The sequence below is a fragment of the Aythya marila genome, assembly GCF_965140915.1.
Source record: "Aythya marila genome assembly, chromosome: 6".
Classification (NCBI taxonomy): domain Eukaryota; kingdom Metazoa; phylum Chordata; class Aves; order Anseriformes; family Anatidae; genus Aythya; species Aythya marila.
Window position 1 is genome coordinate 17,249,969 of NC_139047.1, and position 21,571 is coordinate 17,271,539.

Here is a 21,571-nt window from a genome sequence, read left to right on the forward strand (position 1 = left end):
CCCTATAGAAGAGTCTTACAGTAGCTGGATCATGTGAATGAGACTATTTGTAGACTCTGCATCTGCAAACTGTAAATGTTGTATTTTCCATAAAAGCATTTCCTAATTTAAAAAAAATCATAAAATAAAGTTAGTCAAGATTCAGATAAGATTTAATATTCTAAGATAAAAGAAACATATACATTTTTGCTATATATAGACTAAATGGAAACTTCTTGAATTTTATTTACCCCTAAGTGAACAACTGAAAATCTTATAAAACTTAATACTTACCTTCAAAATGTATGTAGTTTGAGCCTGGTGAAGTACATAACTTTCTTCTCCTCTAGAATGAAGTCACCCTGCTGAGAAATGAAGTGGCACAGCTGAAACAGCTTCTTCTGGCTCATAAAGATTGCCCTGTAACCGCCATGCAGAAGAAATCTGGCTATCATAGTGAGTAATGTTCCATTACCTATAGCCTTAGGCTGCATCAATGAAATACTGCCAAAGTGAACCGAATGAGCATTAAAAATGAGAAGTGCAGTTCTAATATTACATTAAAGATTTAAAAAAAAAATCTCGAAGGTTACTGCGAGGCAGGAATGAATATGGGATATTTAGAAATATATTTTTAAATCATCTCAGTTGACGTGTTATATATCATTGAAGATTTTATGTTGGCTTAATAAATGCATATGGTAATTAGCATTTATGGACTATAGGTTACTACACCTGTTTTGGAAAATATGATTAAAGTATTAAGAGCACATGATAAAGCTTTTTTTTTTTTTTTTTATACTTAGCCTAGTACAGTGAAAGGTCCTTGTGGGTTTTTTCTTTATCGTAATGAGATTTCAGTAGAGGTAATATAACAGCTGTCCTCATTTACCATAACATCCAGGATCAGTCAAGCTATTAAAATAATCAGATGCAGGTTCATGGCTCCTACTGTACAATGTCTTCTAGATTGTTTTTATTTCCGCGTTAAGCATCTACTTTTCTATATACAGGGTATTTTAAAAAGCAGTTGCAATACTGAAGGGAATATGGAGAATTTCAGTAGCACTTCTTTTCTCATACATATTTTTACTGAAAGTTGGTCATTTGATTTTTATCCTTCCAGCATTTTAAAGGTTAATTATGCTTTCCTGACTTGTAACTTCGTTTTTGGATATGATACACAGTGCCAGAACCAGCTGCTGCTGCTGTAGAATAAATGGCCAATTTTGTCCATTGTACACAAATTTGTTACAAATAACTGAGCCGGGAATGCATTAGGCAACATTCATAATATATAACCCACAGCTTTCGTTTTTATGATTTAGTGATATTTCAGGATATTTGTAAATGTGAAGATTGTTTCTGCCATATGTAGCCACTTCATTTTAATTTGCTAGTGTCAGTAATTCAGGAGAATAAAGGAACATTTTGTATTGCATGCAAACAGATCCTCAGGTGCTTGCGATAAAACTTAATGGCCACCATCTTTACTTGTAGTCATTGTAAGCAGTTTCATCAGAATGGGCAATATTTTTTAATTTAAAAGATTCAGGAGATTTAGCAACTCTCTATTGCCACATATATTTAGAATACTGATTTTGTCAGTTTTGAGCTTATAAATCTTGGTCCTTTGATCTCCAGTCATTTTGACAAGACAGAAAATAGCATCTTGGAGTAAATTGGAACAGTATAGAAATATGTTTGGGATTTATATTAACAATGATTGCTGCAGGGATGAGGCCATTATGGCTCCCGTCTGACAGAACAACATAATTTCATACAGAAGCTACTAGGAATAACATTATACATGCAAGGGTTTCTTTTTTTTTTTTTTTTTTTTTTTTAAAAATAAAAAATACAGGTTTCTTGAACGTTGATGTTTGGAGGATACGTGCTCCTGAATTTGCATAAAAAATATTTAAACATAAGTCTGGCAAGCTAATTATATGCTGAGGATTTCTTTGTTGAAGTACTAATGGCAGACAGTTTAGTAGTAGTGCTTATTTTCTGCCCTCAGAAAAGGATTATGACGTTCCTAATTTACTAAGGAAAGCAAAATGAATAAGTATTAAAATCCATATTCCTGGGAAAAGCCTATATTTTAGAAAACAATAATAGTAAGCAACAAAATTGGAGGCATAGCTCACCTAGTTTTTTAAAACCTTTTGAAAGTCAAAGTTCAGCACAAGTGATAGTTGCAATGACATCCCTCTGGAAGAATCCTGTCACATCGTCTTCATGTGAATACTATTAGGAAAACATCTTGGCTGACTGATTTACCCACAGTACAATTTATGGGAGGAAATAATAGTTTCAGCTAATGCGTTTATGAAAATACAGTTGAAAGAAAGTATTTTTAAATAAAGATACTATGTTCATCATGTCATGTAAGTCCAATTGCTTCAGAAAAGTACCAAGTGGTTTAACAGTCTCTGTGGAATAAACTGAAGACACCAGATTACAGAGCTCCTGCAGTGCTGAATATTGTGCGCTGCTGAGACTGTGCTAGTTTATACCATGCAGACTGTCTTTTAGCAGCTAAGTCCACAATTTAATGGGGTTTCACTTATGATGCAGTTAAATAGGAAGAAATAATCTATTGCTTTGCAGGGTATTTTTGGCACCTACTTACACAACTTTCAAGATTTTTTGGATTTTCCAAGCATGTTTTGCCTCAGGGCAAGTAAAAAGCACAACAATGAAGATATCCTTTCTTTGAAAACCATTCTTGGAGTCATATTTTCATTATTTCAAAACCCTGCTTCAAAAGCTTCAAAAAAGTGCATCATCAGGACAGGAGAAAAAAAAGAAAAAAGAGAGAGAGAAATGGTTATTGCACTTTGAAGCAGTATGAATGAAATTCTGTAGCAGTTCTTCAGTTTTCGGATAGTTTAATTTTTTTATTTCCCAAAGAAGAATGGTACTGGTTCTGAATTTATTAACACTTTTTTTTTGGGGGGGTGAGGGGGAGTGTCATGTAATATGTAGGAGGCATCTAAATGTTGTTCATTTATTTTTGAGTTCTTCGATACCAGATTACTTCTAAAATTCATCTGCCATAATCAGTTTTTTCTCATTTTTTTCTGGACTCAGAGGAGGAAGAAGGTGAAAACTTGTGAAAATTCCAGTTGAAAAAAAAAATGGTTTAGATATTTTTCAAAAGGACATCATAATCTTCAAGAACAGGTGTACAAAACTGAATATAAAGGAAGATAAATAGAGGCTGTAGTGCAGGTGGTATTATATAAGTGCTTTTGTGTTCTTTCCCTAGTTAAAGAAACAGTAGAAGTTCACTAACCAGTTTCAGACCTCAGGTAGCTCAAACCACTGTGTTCCTACAGGCTGTGCTGGATAGGCGACAGTCCTTCAACTGCAAGGAGTATTCACAAAAGCCAACTCAAGCCTAGAAATGTAAATTTACCAGTGAGTCCCTCTGTAGTCCCTCTATAGCTGACAATTATCATGGGGCTTCCTTTCTAGAGGTATTAGGGGACCAAAAGGAGTTGTGGATCCCATTATGTCAGTGCTTGGTGTTCTACATGTATATTCAAATGCAGTTTTGTATTCAGTTTTTGGCTGCTATTCCTGTAAACTCAGGACTATGAAGGAAATCACACTAGCTATTCTTTAGGGTAGCACCTTGTTTCTGAATATTACTTTGCGTTCATTGCAAGTATTGACACTTTCAGTCAAACCCATTAATATAGACTAGTGTTAAGTCCGTATCTCATATAGTCATTTGCCTGCTGTAAGCTCACCACCACAACCCCAGCACCTGAAAATATGTGAATGACGTGATTTTATCTCTTCAGCACAGTGTGTTCATCTGCTTAATGGTACAAAATCTTCTGTTGTATGTTGGTGATCATGAGTATTCTCATAACTGTTTCTTCTGTTGTCTGTATGGTCTTCTGGAGCCCAGCACAATCAGGAAGTCAAGCCCTTTTCACATTTGTTGTCATTGTGATGTTATTACAAAACTTTCCTTTTTGGTAATAATTTATATGTTGAAGGATATAGAATAACGGAAGATCTTTCTTCCCTGGCTGAATGGTAATCTATCACTTCCTCTCTGCCTTCTGGCTTACAGTATTTAAATCTCATCTTTTTTTTGAGGATAAGGATGATATTGCCAATAAGAATCGGGGAGGGGAGGGATCAAAAGCAAAAAACAGCTAGGTTGAGATTCATAAGAGAAGAAAAGCAAAAAAATTGAAGAGGAGGAAAAGGTGTGATAGCAGGGAGATTGATACACAATTTCCCACTCAGTGCTTTTTCTTTCTGTCTTAAGGGAAGAATATGCTGCTCTCATAGTGATTCATTATTTTTCAGGAAGTGGCACTAGAGTTCTTCTGTTCTTAAGAAAGTTTGTGTTCCTTTTTATTTATTTTCACATCAGATCCTGCAGAACTCAGTAGAAGTGTAGCAAACGTGAAATCCCATTGAATAATGTGAGCTGAATTGGCACTCATTTATATTCTTTCTATTCTTGAATGGACAAATCCTACTAAGGATTACAAATGTATTTCAGTAGCAATTTAGTTTTGTTCTTGCTGTATTCAGTTGCTATGTAATCTTAAGGTTTGGTAATTGTCAGCAGACCTAGCTCAATATCATCTATCTAATGCATATGAAGTTTGAAAGATTTTTTAGGGAAAAAAAAATAAATCTGTAAAATAGCTAGCCTTGTGGATAAGAATAGTATGACGTTTTCAAATTATTACATACTTGCCCTTGTAATAGGGCTATAAGAGAAATTGTTACCTTCTCCATCTAGACAGTAGTCCTCCGAAAGAAGTATGCCATTTCGCTGACTAACACATCCTCTTTGACCTTACCATTCTTTTCCAGAAACAGTCAATATTAGAACTGTTACTTTCAGGCTATGATGAGGAGTGGGTTCTTAGTATGCATGGGGTTGCTTCGAAGATCTTTATGTTGGGGACTTGAGTGAATTTTCTAGTATGACGTACAAACCTCAGTACATCATAAACTTCATTTCATCATTGTATGTTCATGCTTTGTATGCAGTTCAGTTACTGCTATTAGCCAGGTTTTATATGGAAATGAGGCTATGATAGCTTTTAGTGTTAGTGTCATCCTTTCCCTTCTCTTCTTCTCTGGATACCTTGAGCTTGTAGGCCAATCTCAAGCAAACCTGAGAGGGTTTGCAAAGACTGGTATAGTCTCCCATTGCTGCATAGTGACAAGTGTAGTGTTCCAAGCTGTGTTCTATTGCTATGTCACCAGCAGTGGTTTGTGTTTCTCCTGGCTATGTCTGTGTGTCTCTTTCTATGTTGCATTATACAGTGGACAGTGGTGTTTTAAAAAGGACTTCATCTTCCATCTATATATTTGGTTTAAGTATTTTTCACAAAAGTTTTATACACTGACTTGAAAAACACTAAGTAGCATAAAGCAATACAGAAAACTTAAATCAGATGTTCAGATTTAATTTTGAGTGAAAAGCGGTGTGTTTCTTTCTGCTTTTTAGTCTTTAATTCAGAGTTCTGCTCGTCAATGTTTGCATAATGCCTTGGCTAGCTTTTGCAATTCTCAGGTTGGGCAAAAAAGGATAAGATGTGCTAGCATGGCTAGGACATTTGTGTGAGAGACAATTATGCTAACTTTGTAAATTCTAATTTCATAGAGTAAGAATTATTTTTTTTATCTGTTTACCCTTTTGTCATGAGGGAACGTGATGCAACTGAAGGGCTAATTCACTTCAGTTTTGTGGTGAAAACCTTCATAAAGATATTACAACTTTAATTTTAAAAATAATTTTAAATCTTATTGAAAGACATTTGTATATTAAACAAGTTACTGAACTTTTACTGTGTTACAAGAATGTGGGTTGAAAACTTGCAGAAGTATTGTCCACCTAATACAATGCTATAAATGACATTTTTTTCCAGAGGTGGTATTCGCAATCTCAAGTATTATTGAACATAGAATTAGCCTCTTGTTTGCTTACTAAGCAAATGCAGTAAATAGCACTTTTTAAAAATCTAAAGCCAATTCATGTAGCACTAGGAGATCTGGTAGTATTTTTAATCTATAAATATTGCTTATTGGCATGAGTATTCACCATTTGAATTAGGCATTGCACCCATGAGCTGATTGACTGATGTACTAGGCGGGACATCAGACAACATTAGTTGTGATGTTGACGATGTGAAAATGTTCTTGTTTCCTGAATACCCCAAAATGCAATCCATACTTTTGCTTTTGTAGTAGTGTTTTCGGGGGGGGGGGGGGGGGGGGGGGGAAGATTGTTTTGCAATTTGCTGCACTACATCATACTGTGAGTATGAATTATTTGAATTATTTGAGAGGTGATTGCTGTTATGTTGGAAGTAGTGTGCATTGTGAGGGGGCAAAAATAAACAACTCTTTCTTCTTAAGCTGCAGATAAAGATGACAGTTCAGAAGACATATCGGTGCCAAGCAGTCCACACACAGAAGCTATTCAGCACAGTTCTGTCAGCACCTCCAATGGCGTAAGCTCCACTTCCAAGGCTGAAGCGGTGGCCACCTCCGTTCTCACCCAGATGGCGGACCAGAGCACAGAGCCAGTGCTTTCCCAGATCGTCATGGCGCCTCCCTCCCAGTCGCAGCCATCAGGAAGTTGATTAAAAACTTGCATTGCAGCAGTTTCTTAGATACACGTTTGTGACTTTAAAGGGAAATCAACAAAAGACCAGTCTCCTTCTAGGAGAAATTGTAGCTTAAAATTAGTCATTTTTAAAAATCAAACCCAAATTTGGCTTTAACGATTGGCAGGTGAAGGTGAGACAGAACACCAGTTACTAGTCTCTTTGCAAAGACTTTTTTTTTTTTTTTTTTTTTTAAGTATTAGGTTTACTAGTTATTTTTTGTGCTTAATGTGTAAAGTGTGTGTACAGTACAACGTGGTTTATTTCATTTTTAATTTGGTATTATTTCAACAAACATTGGGGTGAAATACTAAAGGTCATCCCCCAGACTGTGATAATAATATTATGTGACATTTTATACCAAAGTTCTGCATAGTCCCTATTGACTTTGCAATGCTAGCAAGGTCATAAAGCACTAGGCAAGAGAAAGACAGTAACAGTAAATTTGCTTTTATTCTTTTTGCCTTTTTGTTGTTTTGCACATTATGAGAGAAAGAACATTGGGAGAAAAATGTTTGGGTTGTTTTATGTATAGCATTTTGGTTGACTTTTTAACCGTTGGGGTTTTTAATTTGTTTAATAGGGCCAGTACAGTATATGAGATACAGTACTCTTATGCACATACCTATCCTAGGTGAGGATCATTACTAAATAGATTTTTTCTTTTTTTTTTTTTTTTTTTTTAAATTGATGTCAGGTTATTTTTTCTCCTCCAACACTTTCATTATGGGAGGAGGAGAGCTTTATTTCTCCAGTTAGGTAGATATCTGTAACTACCCTTTGTTGCTAGGCTGAAACCAGTAAGCAAGCATATTGTAAAATACAGGGTTATCAAATATGGAATACTTAGTATTCCAAGGTAGGTTGATATTTTGTGGATTTTTGAGTTGCAGACTGAGTTTACTCATGGTTTTGGATGCCAGAAAAGCCTAAAATCCTTCTTCAGACAACTCAAGACTTTTTTTTGTCATTGTCTTGTATTTGCAAGCTAACTTGTACTTAATTCTTGTGTAAGCACTGTCATCTTTTAGTAGCAAAAATTTTGATACCTTTCTTGTGGAAAAAAAAATCAGTATCTACCGTATCTTGGAAACAATGTAATTATAATGTGGTGTGTGTGGTGTGTGCGTGAGAATGGTTCAGTAGTTAATGCCAGCAGTCTTTTGCTTGAATGTTTAAAGATGCCTTCAATGTGATGCTGGCTGATAGGTGATTGCAGTTTTAAAATGTTATTTACTGTGCGAACTTGGATAACTAACATTCCATGATGTAGTTTGTTTCTGATGAAATGATTGTAGGTACACTTTTTCTCATTATCCAATCATCTGTAGGATATTGAGTTTTTTAAATGTGCCATTATCTATTTTGATTCTGTACTCATGTTCAAAATACAGTACAATATTTTACAATAGATTAAGTTGTTTAAAAAAATTAGATGTGTGCTTTCGGGTCGGAAAACTTTGTATAATAGCAAAAACAGATGCATAGTAGCAACTGGCAGTAAAGCAGGATTCCATTATGTATATAACAAAGATTTAATGCATTTATAATGGGTTGTGTAGTTCATTTGCTCTTCCTTCTCCACACTATACTATGTGTTTTTAAGTGTCAGTGCCATCAGATTTCTATTTGATTCAATTTCAAATCAAAAAAGTGTAATTGATCCACAGGAAAAAATCATAATTTCTACAATATATATACAACCATACTATAACGAAAACTGGACAAAGAAATATCTAGGTCATATATGTATCATTGCAGGGCTTTAAGCATGCAAATAATAAGGATTCTAAATATTTTGTATTTTAAAACAAAGTTGAGTTGATAACCTTGTGTGTTTAAAAGTCTTATGTTCCCAATTTCAAGAAAAAAAACTATAACACTTGAGTGTTTCGGGGATGGTAAAACACAATGGACATCTTGTGAGAAGGAAATTAATTGCAAAGGCACAAAATGTGAATTCTGCAAGAAAGCTATACAGTCACTTTTCATTGTAGTTCTGGTGGACTAGATAAGGCCTCATTGATTATGCTATAATTTGCTCTCCTAAACACAAAGGCTTTTTAAACCATATTTATATAAGTGGATTTTTTTTTTATAACAAAGCTGTCGCGCTTGTATAATAAGTACATAAGTGTATAGGAGACGTGTAAACAGTTAATGACTTTAACAGTGGGGCTGGAAAAAGAACCATTAAAATCTGTGTTCAGCAAATAGAGAAAAGTTATTAGTTGTACTACCATGGATTCCGTTTCGAGACGTATGTCACACTACTTCTGTACTTAGCATTTTGGGTCTTTACATTGGACATGTTTCACAAACTGTACTGTTTTCTTCTATGTGCAGTTTGCATGAGTAAATCATCAAAGAGAATAAAATCTATCTTTAAGTTATGTTCCTATTTTAATGAAATTATAATTGTTCTAAAAGGCAGCACTGTCTTCAGACTTCTTTGTTCATCATTGCAATTACCAGCATTTTTCTGGAAGTCATTACTATAATGTAAAAAATGACATGATGTGTGTAAAAACACGTATGATTCTTTAGAAATTGAGCCAAATTCCATTGCTCTGCAGTTGAGATCCAGCAGCTTCTGAGGAGTTAGCCGTGTATCTTCAGGTCCGGGAGCCTAAGGTAATCTACAGAAGGAGTTCACAAACAGCTTGGTGATCACAGGCTTTGCTCAGCCATTTCTGATTGCAATGAGTGCCACAGCAAAAGTGTTGTGTGTAATCAACTTTTCCAGCTAACTTTCAAAGTATCTTAACCTCGTATGAATGTAGATGAAACTAGGAAATTACAGATGCAGTCAGATGAACTGCTTGTATTTTTGTTGTGAAAGGTTGAGAAGAAATAGTGCCCTTGTGTTTGTTAGAATATTAAAAAGTAGTTTGGTCTTATTTGTGAATGTAGGAAGCATGATCTATGGGGCGCTGCATCCTGTTATCATTTGAAAAGCTCTAGACTGGACTCTGATGTGGAGGATTTGGGGTTAAAAAAAAAAAAAAAAAAAAAAAAAGGTAAAGTTGTGTACTTGCAAATTATTGCATGTGTTGACCAAAGGAAATTAAATTTAAACTTCACACAACTTTAAGGCCAATACAAGAAGGTCCAAGCCCCTCTTCCTTCATTATTTTCTTTTCCTAACTATATTCCATTTTGAGGAAAAAAGCTTGAAGGCTATATAACAGGGCAGCAGGGGAAGAAAACAACCTACCATCTCCACTGTGTAAAAAACAAAACAAACAACAACAACAACAACAAACTCATTTTATATGTAAATATCCGATCCAAGTAAGCTTTTTCTCTTTAAAATGCTAATATAGGCTGGGCAAATAAAGATATGAAGATGGAACTGATGGAACTAGATGACAAGTGTTGGATGAGTGGTGATTTCAGCTACTGGAATTACAGAAGTAATTTGCTTAGAGACAGACACAAACATTTTAATTGGTCATCATAAATGATAATGAGGGGAAAACATAGTGAAATTAAGTGCATCCTAATAAAGTAAGGTATGTTAAATTATGCTGAAGGAAACTCCAGCAATGCTTCTTGACATGATTAATATACTCATGACAATGTGTCTAATGAAGGTTGTTTGCATTTATGTGCTGCCTGTTGCCTCCCTCAGTGGAGAAATAATTTGAACTGCACTCATTTACATTGCAGAGCAGTAAGCATAAGATACCTTGGAGTAGTATTTTCTTTACATTTATTTTTAACCACTGTGTCAACAGTGGTACGGGTATGATTTATTTAACCTGTCTTATATAACACTGTGTAGGGATAGGTCTAGATGATACCATCATGAAAAAAATTGGATTTACATTAATCATTGATTTTATTAGTTTTTAAATTAAATTAAAAAAAAAAAAAAAAAAAAAAAAGGTTCTTGTCCTTTCAACTCCAACTTTTAATGTGACTTTTTTTCTCCCAAAATTTAAGATCATGACCTTTCTTGTTCTTTGTTTGCTTCCTCTCCAAAATATTGTTCTGTTTGGTGAACTCAGGAAAGTGTGTGTGTATATATATGTATATATATACACACACACATACATACATATATATATATATATATATATATATATAAAATATATATTTAGTGTGGAATGTCATGGTTTTGCATGTTGCTTTCTTCCTGGTTATGTTTGCTTTCTATGGCAACCTTTATTTCCAGAAGTTAGTAGTCAGGAAAGCAGTTTCTGCATGCTGTGTATCACATCTTCAGCTAAAAAGATTATGAAATCTTGACATCTTCCTAGAATTAAGTATATTACAAAACCCGTATTTAGATTTGGAAGGACTTCCTGAATTTCCAGCAATGTGGAATGTTTGGTGTTGCCCAAGTCATCACTAGAGATGCTCTGTAGAAGTCAGGAGCGCTACTGGGGAGCACAGGGTGTATGCTGATGGTTTCATAATTGTGCAAAATGCAACTGCCTTCAGAGCTTCCCATTTCCTAGGCAGGGGGTTAGTTACAATCTGATTGCAGGGCTGTCAGTAGAATAACAAGACAGGTAAACTTGATACAGTTTAAACCTTACTCAAAGTCTCTGTCCATCTACTGTTAATCATTTTTATAATGATGCATGTTTCTCCAAGCACTTTTTTTTCCTATTCATTTTTGGGGAAGAGGAGAGGGAAGGTTCTTAAGTTTTACAGTGAACTACATATAGCAGAATTTAATCTAGGAATTAATCATAAAAGTCTTGTGATTATGGAAGTATATTTGTTACTTTTTTTTTTTCCTGATGTGTGCACCTATCAGATAAGGGTGCACACACCCACAGAACAGAAATGGCTGTTAAAATATGCCAAGCACCAAGAGCTCAAGATACCAAGGATCTTGTCTGCCTAAGAAAGCGTCACTACTTTGACATGGTTAAACTGGCATAAACACACAGCTTTAGAGAATGTAAACTTTTGTTTTGATGTCTACTGGTTTATTTCAGTCCAGCTCATGTTTCCTGAGAATGACAGTATTAAGCTACATTTAAAAATAAACAAATAAATACATCATTATCTTACAATATTTAACTTAAACTAAAGCACCTTCTGTAATCAGGCTTTCCCAAATAAGAGAACAGAATCTGCTTTAGCTGGCTGCTAATCACCATCTATGCCTCTGTCTTGCTGGTAAACAATAATTTAGTCAAAGAAAATGTGAGTGTAAATGACTTTCTGTGTATCGTGACCTACTGATCATATGTATTTTTTTGTTGTTTTTTTTTGTTGTTTTGTTTTGTTTTGTTTTGTTTTTCTTGTAACCCAATATTGCATCTTTCCAAGGCTGAAGTTGTTCCTCTGAAGTCATTGTCAAACCTAGCACCTTGCAGTAGCTTAGACTAACAGGGAAGCTTTTTCCTGAATATTTTCTCAATTTAGATCTTCAGCTGCTCAAAAATCTATGCTGTTAGTGTTCGTGGGTTCTCTGAATGCTGCCATAAGGCTCCGCCCTGAAATGTATGGAGAACTTGCCTAATTTAGCTACAGCCATTCAGACCCTTCCTTGTCTGTGGCAAGCAGCGATTACCGTGGCTGTTGCCAGTGGAGCTGAATAGCTGTTAACAGCAAGACACTTTGGTGTGAGATGTATACTTGAGATACATTGAGCATATATCAAAAAAACACCTGAGACTTAAGTGTTCCTGAAGCATGTTGGTATGCAATTTTACATTACACAGGAACCTCACTTGTTTTACACACACAATGTGTGGAATATCTTTCGGGTTTTGTCTGGGGATTTTTGGGGCTGGCTTTTCTTTCAGAATGCCAATGGAAAATGGCATTAACTACAGAAATAGGACTAGGAACTGTGCTGACCAGGAGGCAATTCTATGGGGCTGATGCACAGCCTTGGGGAGGGACAATGGGCATAAGAAGGATGTAAAACGTGCCTAGGCAGGTCTTTACGGTGTGGAGAACCTGGGCTTTGGTCTTCACCATGCTTATGTAGTAGATAGTTTGGCTTGGGGATTGCTTTATGCTCAAAATGCTTTGTATCCAGAAAATGATTTTTTAATTTTTTTTTCTCCTAATTTTGCCTGGTAACTTATTGCAGCCTAGCTAGTTCTGGGCTTCCAGCAGCAGCCCTCCTGTTCCTGTCCTGTGCTGCATTTCTTTCCTTTGCGGGTTCTGCATCATCAAATGGCTCTCCTCCAGCAGTGCTTGTGCTACACTGCAGAGGTAGGGGCAAAGACTTCCTGAGAATCTTTTCCAAAGTTTCTCTGACCTTCCTAAAGCTCTGTCAGTGTGCTGGCCTTCATACTGAATCCTCTTGTTTGGTTTCACAACGATCAGAATCCAGGTGCTTGGGAAAACACTAGCTTGAAAATAACTTCTTAAAAAATAAACAAACAAACAAACAAAAAAAATACCTACAATTTCAGTTGTCCATCTCACAACATGTATCAAGAAAAATCTTGTAGTTCAATCTAAGTACTGTGCACTGATCACTGCACAAGTATTTCACGGAAGTGTAAAAAGCTGGCACATGGCAGTAAACCATAAACAAAGAAGCTTAAATAGGATGCAAATACATTTTCTAGTCTTGTCATCTCTGTAATTGTGCAAGAGCACATTTCAAAACAGCTTCTCTAGACATGCAAGTCTCCAGTCTCTTCAGCATTTAGCTGCAAGTTGCACAGGCTGTGCCTCTTGTATGCAAACATGCTAATGCAGATCACCCTGTCAGTGTGCAATCCCATTTTTGACCCTGCAGTACTCCTTAGAAAATTGAAATAATGATGTTTTTTATTGTTCTTACATGGATGGTTTTCACACATTTTCTCATAGAAGTGCTGGGTGTTACGTTGCTATTCAGATTGTGAATTTTGCTCTGATGAACTGTTGAACAGGTTCCTATGTACTCAGAGCAGTGGTACTTAAGATCATCTAATGAGAAAAAAAACATCCACATATATAGATTTGTATAAATGCAAAATTAAGTAAGTATGTTTATTGGAGCTGTTTTGACTCCATGAGTAAAAATTAACTGTGCTCTAGTCTCTTACTCCTTAGAAGTTAATGGTTCACCTCTCAGCCTTCCGTTTTGCTGCACAGTAAGGGAAATCCTCCTGCTTGTTTTGTTCTCATCCAGCACCAAGCAGCTTGCGGATGCTAAACAAGACACCTCTGTACAACTCCAGGGTGTGCACAGTAGAACTCGATTGCACCTTGGAGTATGGTGTGACAAAGAATGGAAATGTCATCGTGTACATCACGGCTTGCCTGTACATGTTGAAATTAAAATGTCCCAGCACAAAGTATAATATCCATAACTGGGGCTTCTAACAGCTAGTCCTGATTGGGCATTATTTTTTTCTACTGCAGCCTGTATTGAGGATTTATCCAAAAATAGCACAGGAAATACAGTGCACAGTTACTGGAGCAAAGCATTTGTGGCAGTTGTCCATGGCACGCTCCAAGTCTGTGAACTGCCTCACATTTGTCTTTCATTTAAAAATGTGAAGACGACTTTGGTAAGTGCTGACTGCAGCTCAGCTCCCTGCCTACCAAGCAGGGGGCTGGAGAGAGGAGTTGCAATCTATAGTTAAACAAGGAGGATTTATAAATTGGCAAGTAAAATTATCCTGTGTTAGTGATGTCTTGCTTATACAAGACAATGGATAATAAATTATTAACGGAGTGAGGTAATTCCATTTTATGCTATTTCCTGCTGTCTGTAACGAATAATTCAAAATCTGGGGGTTTCCAGTTTCTCAGGAACGAAATGCCATCTAGTGGTAACTGCTAAATGTTTTGAGCAAGTACATTCTTTACATTATCATAAAACGTGTAGGTATTTGTGCTGATATCCTGCATTTTACAGCACATTGAGCTGTAAAAGCGCTTGAGAGAGGAAGATGGAGAGGCTGGGGAAAGGCGCAGCTCCCATGAGTCTGCTCCTCCATCCCCCGTTGTGCAGCGCTGCTGAAAACTCCCTTCTTTCCTCTGCTCCTGGTGCAGGCAGCCGGGCTTTCCCCTGCTAGGGGCTGGACAAACTTTCAGACGAGCTGGCAGGCGGCTGCGTCTCGCCGTTAGCTAGTAGTAGCAGACAAAAACATTAATTTGGCTGATGTTGTATGAAGGGAAGCTGAAAGCTGCCTTCGCCGACTCCATGCTCACCTGTCCCTCTCCTGGTAGGGGGCTTTTCCCTCTGGTTCTTCATTCCCAAAGGAGGTAAGGGGAAACTGTTCCCTCTTAGTTGCACAAGCCCCTTCATAGCACAATTTGTTTATATTCTCCTTAGAGAATATACATGTAAGCTTTAAAACACATCAAAATTGAATTTGGCCTCTCAAATACACTCCTGGAAGAAGTTGCTGCCATGAACTAGCTGCTGTGCTTTGCTTCCACAGCACAAAAAAAAAAAAAAAAAAAAAAAAAAAAAAAAAATTCCCCTGAAATTATATTTAAATGTGAATGTGAGCTGGGGGTTGGGCCCAGCAGTCACACCCTGCTTGTGATTTGAGCCCCCTGGTGGGCTCTGCTTCTGTTAGAAGCAGAGCTGACTGAAGGCAGAGCTGCACTCTCATCTGCCTGTGGTTTTGTGCTTCATTGTGATTGGGGCAAGTTCTGCTTTTGTTGATGCATCTGCTTTTTTCCACAGTTTGAATAGCTCTATCTACTGCTTCATGCTACCCTGTCTCAACACAAGATGATCACAGCATCTGCCTCACCAACCGTACTTTGCCCAAACTTTCTGTTAGCGGTGCGTCCTGGATGTAGCCACAGGCCTGAGGTTGGTGCAGCGATTTGCAGATCGCAAGACCAGCTGTGCAAGCTGATCGCTGACTTGGCTTCAATTAAAACTGCCACATGCACAGCTGTAAAGAGGATCCAGCTGCATCTCATCCTGTCCACCCGCAGTGTGAGGAGCTCTGTCCTGCATGGAGTTAACTCAGCTGCACTTTAGGAATTCCCTGACAAAGGAGCAAAACTTGGTGACTTTGGTGGCAGGGCTGCCTTTGCAAGGAGCCTGCAGACACACGGTGACCTCTTGCTGTCAGCATCCCAGCCCAGCAGTATGCCAAACGGCTGCCAAATTCAGGGAAAACCTCAGACTTCACCTCATGAGCCACGTGAACGGCAAAGTGGGTTCAGAACAAAAAACAGCCCCAACAGTGCTGAAGGCACAGAGTAAGGTGGGAGATGAGCTTCTTTAGGCCTGCCACCAGAAGAGCTAGTGCCTGCTCTGTGTTTTAGTTCTCCCTGCCAATCAACACGACCATCACCCAGGTATGGGGTCCAATTTCCTGGCATGCCAGAGGGGAGTTCAGGTCAGAGGAGCAGTGCCTGGTGATGACAGAGCTGGAGAGAGCTGAGGGCTCAGGATCTCTGTGTGGGAGATGGAAGGTCATTTATAGGCAACGGGGTTTCAGGCAACCAGGATTTCAGCTTAAGGGGTGGAGGGAATTCTACCTTTCCCTCCCTATTTTCTGCTTGTATGGACTCATTTCTCACCTCTGTTTCCTCCTTCTCTGGTGATTTTTCAGGTAGAAAGCAAGCTGTGTTAGAAAAAGCAGGCACATGGCATTTTCTTGGCTCCTGGCAGTAATGGCTGATGAGAGTCAAAGTACTCAGCTCTAAGGGGTCTGTCCCAGCCCCATACCACACCTTCTCTTCCACCCACACGAGCTTTGTAATCACAGTGCAAAGGTCCAGTGAGCTTCAGCTGCAGAGCTGAACTTGATTCAGCTGCCACCTGCAGTGCTGGGGTGGGCATTACTTGGTTGCATGGGTCCCCACGTGTCGTACCTTGGATAAAAGGACCAGGCTTCTAGCACAACTCCACCTCTTTTGAAAGAGCAAGGTTGATCAGTTTATAGGGACGGATGCTAGTTACAAGGCTTGCTTGTAGCATAGCACATTGCTTTGACACCTTGGAACAGAAACCCACAGGTTCTTTAGCAATTCTGGTGACTCACAGACCGTCACAGCAATAGCCAGCTGTTCTTGCACCTTACAACAAGCTTGCTTTCCTCACTGTGTATAGAGCTGTCCAAGTAACTGATACATTTTATAGTCCTATAAAGAGAATCAATAACACACCAAGTCTTAGTAATTGTCTCTGGCACTGCCAATTTAGGACCTGGATATCTGTTAATTTAGTTCTGCTTTGCGAGGAGCTTTTCACATGTCTTAGTTGACAATAAGCAAAACATTCACAGTCAAGGGATGCAAGTGTTTTATTGTTAAAGGAAGGGGAAATAACACTCTTTTCTCCCCTTTCTCTGCCCTCCTCTCCCCAGCAAAATGGTGGCATCAGTTACAGCAAAATTTCTCTCTATGGAAAGCACATAATAAGTCATGCCTTTTGGCACAGATAAAAGGGCTTAGAAGGGATCAGGTAATTCTGTCCTTTCATAAGGAATCATTGCTGTAAACTCACCTTCACTAGAACTATTTTGAGACTGGCAGATCAATTAATGAATAGTGAAAATCTCAAATCCTAATTAAATCCCACTATTACTTCCAAGGGTGGTTTGTCTCCTCTCCAGGAATACTTGATTTAAACAGCTTGTTTGTTTAACAGGAAAAGCTATTGATCCCTTCAATAACACTTTAAAATCATTAAGAGAAAAACTTTAATCTATTTCAGCTCTTTGAAGTTGCTTTGGTTAATGTCATCTCCCTGTGATCCTGAAGAGCTAATGCTGGTCTTGAAAGCTATTTCCAGTGTTACTCCGTGCTTCTCTTTGTGCTCTGCTGCTGTTACCTGAGTGCTTGCAGAGCTGGCTGTGATAAGTGCAGTAAAGCTGAATGGTACCAGCAGTGCGTATGTTTGCTCGCTCAGTTTGAAAGGTTTTATGTTCTCCTTCGGAAGTCTTCCTGGCAGAAGGCATGGGAAACATGGCTGAGCTGCAAAGCAGTTACCTAAGGCTTTTGTTATCTAAACACTCTGAGATTTGAACTTGGGAGCATCTTCAGCCCATCAAAGTTCATTCTACAAGGGCAGTTGCACGTTTCCACTTGACAACTAGGTTGCATATGTCAATAGAGTAGGAAATTCTCAGAACATTACTAAAGTTCAATTCTTACTCATATAGCCTACTTCCTAAATTTTTGCAAAAACTGCATTAGATCAGGAGCTGAATTTTGCCTTACCGGTGCCTATCCACCCTTATTCATACAAAGCAAGTTACTGAGCTTTAAAATACCCTTACAAATTTCATGTGCTTTTAAGCTTGAACATTTTTCAAAGAACCCTAAGTAGCCTAGACGATGCAGCTCTGAGAAGCAAGATGCGTGAGAACTGCCAGATAACTAACTCCCTGATTAAAAACATTCTGTTTTTATTTTTGAATGGCTTCGGTAATATTGGATTATCTAAGAATGTAGAAATAATTTAGAGGGCTCTGGTATTAGAAAATCAAATAATTGCACTAAGAGAGAAGTATTTTAAAGAATGTGGTCTTAAAGTAGTTAAAGAGTAAACAGAATTTTTCATTATTTATTGGGAATAAAAGCTGCAAGTTGAAGATCTGGTACATAATAATTCTCACTTGTGGATGTTCTACGCAGCAGCTCTTTAGAACTGCAGGTCTGGGTTGCTTATGAGAAAGTTTAATATCTTTAGCAATTCTTCAAAGCCATGCAGTGGATCTAGAAGCCTTGATTTACTGCACTGAGACCACCGCTGATTCTGTGGCATAGTTTATGGCGTCAAGTAGGAGCTCATCTGCTTGGGGTTAAAGATGTTCTGAAAATCAAGACTAGAAATATCTCGAAGATTTTTTGATGGCTTGCTTGTTCTTGGTTTCCAGTGTTTATGGATAAAATTATATTCATAACAGTTTATTCCCAAGACTGTTTGGCAAATGGCTTGCCTTATGCTTTTTCAATTGTAATTACCAGATTTTTTCAAATACATACAAGCTCTGTTTCAACTAATGCCTTAATATGTATTTTTAAACATGGTGTAAAAAGGAAATATTATGAAAGTTAAATAGAAGCTACAAGCTGCATTTTAGAGGCAATATAAACACACTTGGGTGTTTTACAGCCAACAGTATTATCTCCTTTGACACTTGAGGCTTGTCCCTAGGAGACAGAAAGCAGAAACTTCCTGGAATTTCTTTAATTACCCTGTTCATTTCACTTAATAAAACAAGCAATCAAAAACATATTGTGGGTTTTGTATGCAGAACTCTTAAAAACGTAACTTGGAGTGCATGCCAGTGTACATACAACTGAGCAAAAGTGCAAGCAATTTTGAAATTTCCTAATATTTTATTAACTTCATGAATAATTGATCATGCATTAGAGGTAGCTGATGATAGAACATGCTAGTAAGAGTACACACAAGCAATAAGAAAGCTTGCTGCAAGTCTAGCATTAAAGAACATTTAGACCACAAATAAAAATACTATTTAGCAGTTCTAAGTGGTTTGGTCACTTGCCTGTTCACATACCGCTTGCTCTCAGTGTCACCTGGAAACTGGTGTGGGAGGGAAGCTCCGAGTGCCACCGTCGGTCCTTCAGGGCTCCAAGGACCAACACGCTGCGTGACCGTAATCCCCAGTGGGAGATCTGGCACCTCGTTTGTGTGCTCACACCCGCAGGAACATCACACCCTAATGGGAGGTAAGTCTCACTTAGTTTTGGTCACATCTAGCACTCTATGCAATAGCAACTATAAAAGAAATTTGGGTAGCTCGGGGTAGCTCATATAGCACACTTTGTTTTCCAATGCTTTTCCAGCTCCTGCTCTTAGAAAGAGCCATCTTTCCTTTGCAGGGCTGTAGTATTGGAAGTACTTTTACATTCACGTTTGAAAGTATTTGAGGAGTTTGGGTGAGGTTTATTGAATAAAGAGACCAAAAACGCTTAGACCATTTTAGGATTCTGCCTCATTAATTCATTTGCATGACAATCACCTTTAATTTCACCCCTACAGCACTCTTAAAATCAAATGGACTAAAGGTGTGAAATCTTGGGGAAAAAATGGGAATGAGGCTGTTCTTGATATGAAAACGACCTTTGAACTGGACAACAGGGAAGAATTACCTATCTGAGAAGCTTCAGGTAGCCACATAATTCAGAGCAAAAAAAAAGGAATACTTCGGATGTAGCCAGCCCAGCATCTTCAGTGCTCCAGTGTCAGCGGTGTTAGAGCAAAGAGGGGGCAAAGGTGGTTATTCTTGTAAGGTGTTGCATGGGAAAAGCTGGCTATGAAGAGTAATTTGGGTGCAGCTTTTCTTTTTAAAGGAAATTACATCAAAGATTAAGATCATAGGATTTTCTCAAGATCCATAGATCATATCTACTATCAGTATTATCTGTTCATGTTGTATTTCTCATCACATTTGTGTAGATGCCTTGGAAATCCCATTTAGTGGGAGCCGTAATGTGAAAGTCTTTAAGAATTATTTTGAAAAGGGTTTTGCTCCAGCAGCATAGAGAAGAGTGAGCTTTTTTCTTTTGATGCTGTCAAAGTCAGTCAAAAACGGCATGATGTCTCATAGCAGCAATCTAAACACAGCAAATAGTTTTGATGTTAAGCAAACAGCTTTCGTTGAGTCTTGAAATTAGGATCATGTTCCTGTGCTGCTTCCCCTTAGATCTTGGGACATTCACTTCTAGGGTAACCAGAAAAAAAAACTCGTTCTAAAGGTTGCTGGTGTCACTTTGTCTGTTAAACATTTCTCATGACCCAGAGAGCCAAAAGCAGTCCTGTTAAGCTCATTTTTCACTTCCCTGATGTACATCACCCACTGTAAAGTTGTTAGGAGATACAGTGCAATGCCTACTGATCAGGACAGGACGCCAAATGTGATCTTATAATGTTGTGGTTGTGATTTAAAACAGAAAGAATGGTGGATATGGTGCACGTATCTTGCTTTCCTTGGCAATGATCATCAAAATCAACGAGCAGGTTTCTCCCTGTAGCTGCTACTTTGCTCATCTGCACCCTGCAGATAAAAGAAAAAATATCTTGACAGCTTAAAAAGGAAAAAAGATTTTATTGCCGCAGAAATCTACAGACTGGTGCAAATCTGAGCAGGGTGCTGAATACGTCTGGTTTGCAAAGGTTGCTCGTGGCTACTGTGCTTGGCGCAGGGATTCTGGCTCCCTCTGTGCCTGTACAGCGTTGGACAATGCTAGGTTTAAATGACTTCGCCATTAGTAATGAACACCAGTGGCATCAAAAGGCTGGTGACATGCAATGCCAGTTCTCTACTTGGTGATGGGCTTGATGTTACATCGAAGTAGCTGCCGCTTACAGAAACATTAATTTCAACCAGAAAGCTTAAAAAAGCTTGGTAGTCAGTCTTCCAACTTTTTATTGATGACTTCTAAATTAGATAGAACAATTGAATTTATCTTACTGAGCAAGTGGTAGAAATCTGCCTCACCGTTTTCCAGGGAGTAAATGTTGCGTTGCAAATAAGAGGAACTGGGAGGGTGCTCAGTAGCACAGCCGCTGGCTGCTCCCCGCCCGCTCCAGGCACTCCCAGCAATTACACATTAGAAACTAAATTAAATTCTGCACATGACAAGGCTTCTATGGAGCTGTTTTCCTGCTGTCAAGGGGGTCTGTTGCATGAAGACAGTAACTGTGATGAGATGCTACCCCTATTCAGGTAACATTTCACCATGTCTTCATTTTTACTATTTCCCATTAATGCTGGACAGCTTTAATTTATGTGCTTTCTTTTTTTTTTTTCCTTCGCACAATATTATATTTACAAACTGGAAACCTTTCTTTACAGTTGTGTATAAATCTTTATAAATGTCAGTAATTAATTTTAAAATCTCATTTATCAACATATGATTAGTGAATTAGTTAAGGTTTGAAGAATAAATGTCTGGTAATTAGAAGCAATTTTGTACCAGACCCTCAGACAAGGTGATGGATCAAAGGAAGACCACAGTGGGTAGCGGGCCACTGCGCTCTGCGCTCAGCAGCAAAAGTGAGGGGGCAC

The 21,571-nt window shown here is 38.0% G+C and overlaps 1 protein-coding gene across 8 annotated transcripts in view; it reads left to right on the forward strand.

Moving 5' to 3' along the window:
• The window catches only part of ATF2 (activating transcription factor 2), a 56,105-nt gene extending 46,520 nt beyond the window's left edge, over positions 1–9,585 (forward strand). For all 8 annotated transcript variants that reach the window (XM_082762911.1, XM_082762909.1, XM_082762915.1 and 5 more), the window contains 2 exons: positions 330–435; positions 6,388–9,585. In XM_082762911.1, the coding sequence (XP_082619037.1) occupies positions 330–435; positions 6,388–6,614 (333 nt within the window). In that variant the 3' untranslated portion in view covers positions 6,615–9,585. The remainder of the gene's footprint in view (positions 1–329; positions 436–6,387) is intronic.
• The last annotated feature ends 11,986 nt before the right edge of the window (positions 9,586–21,571 follow it).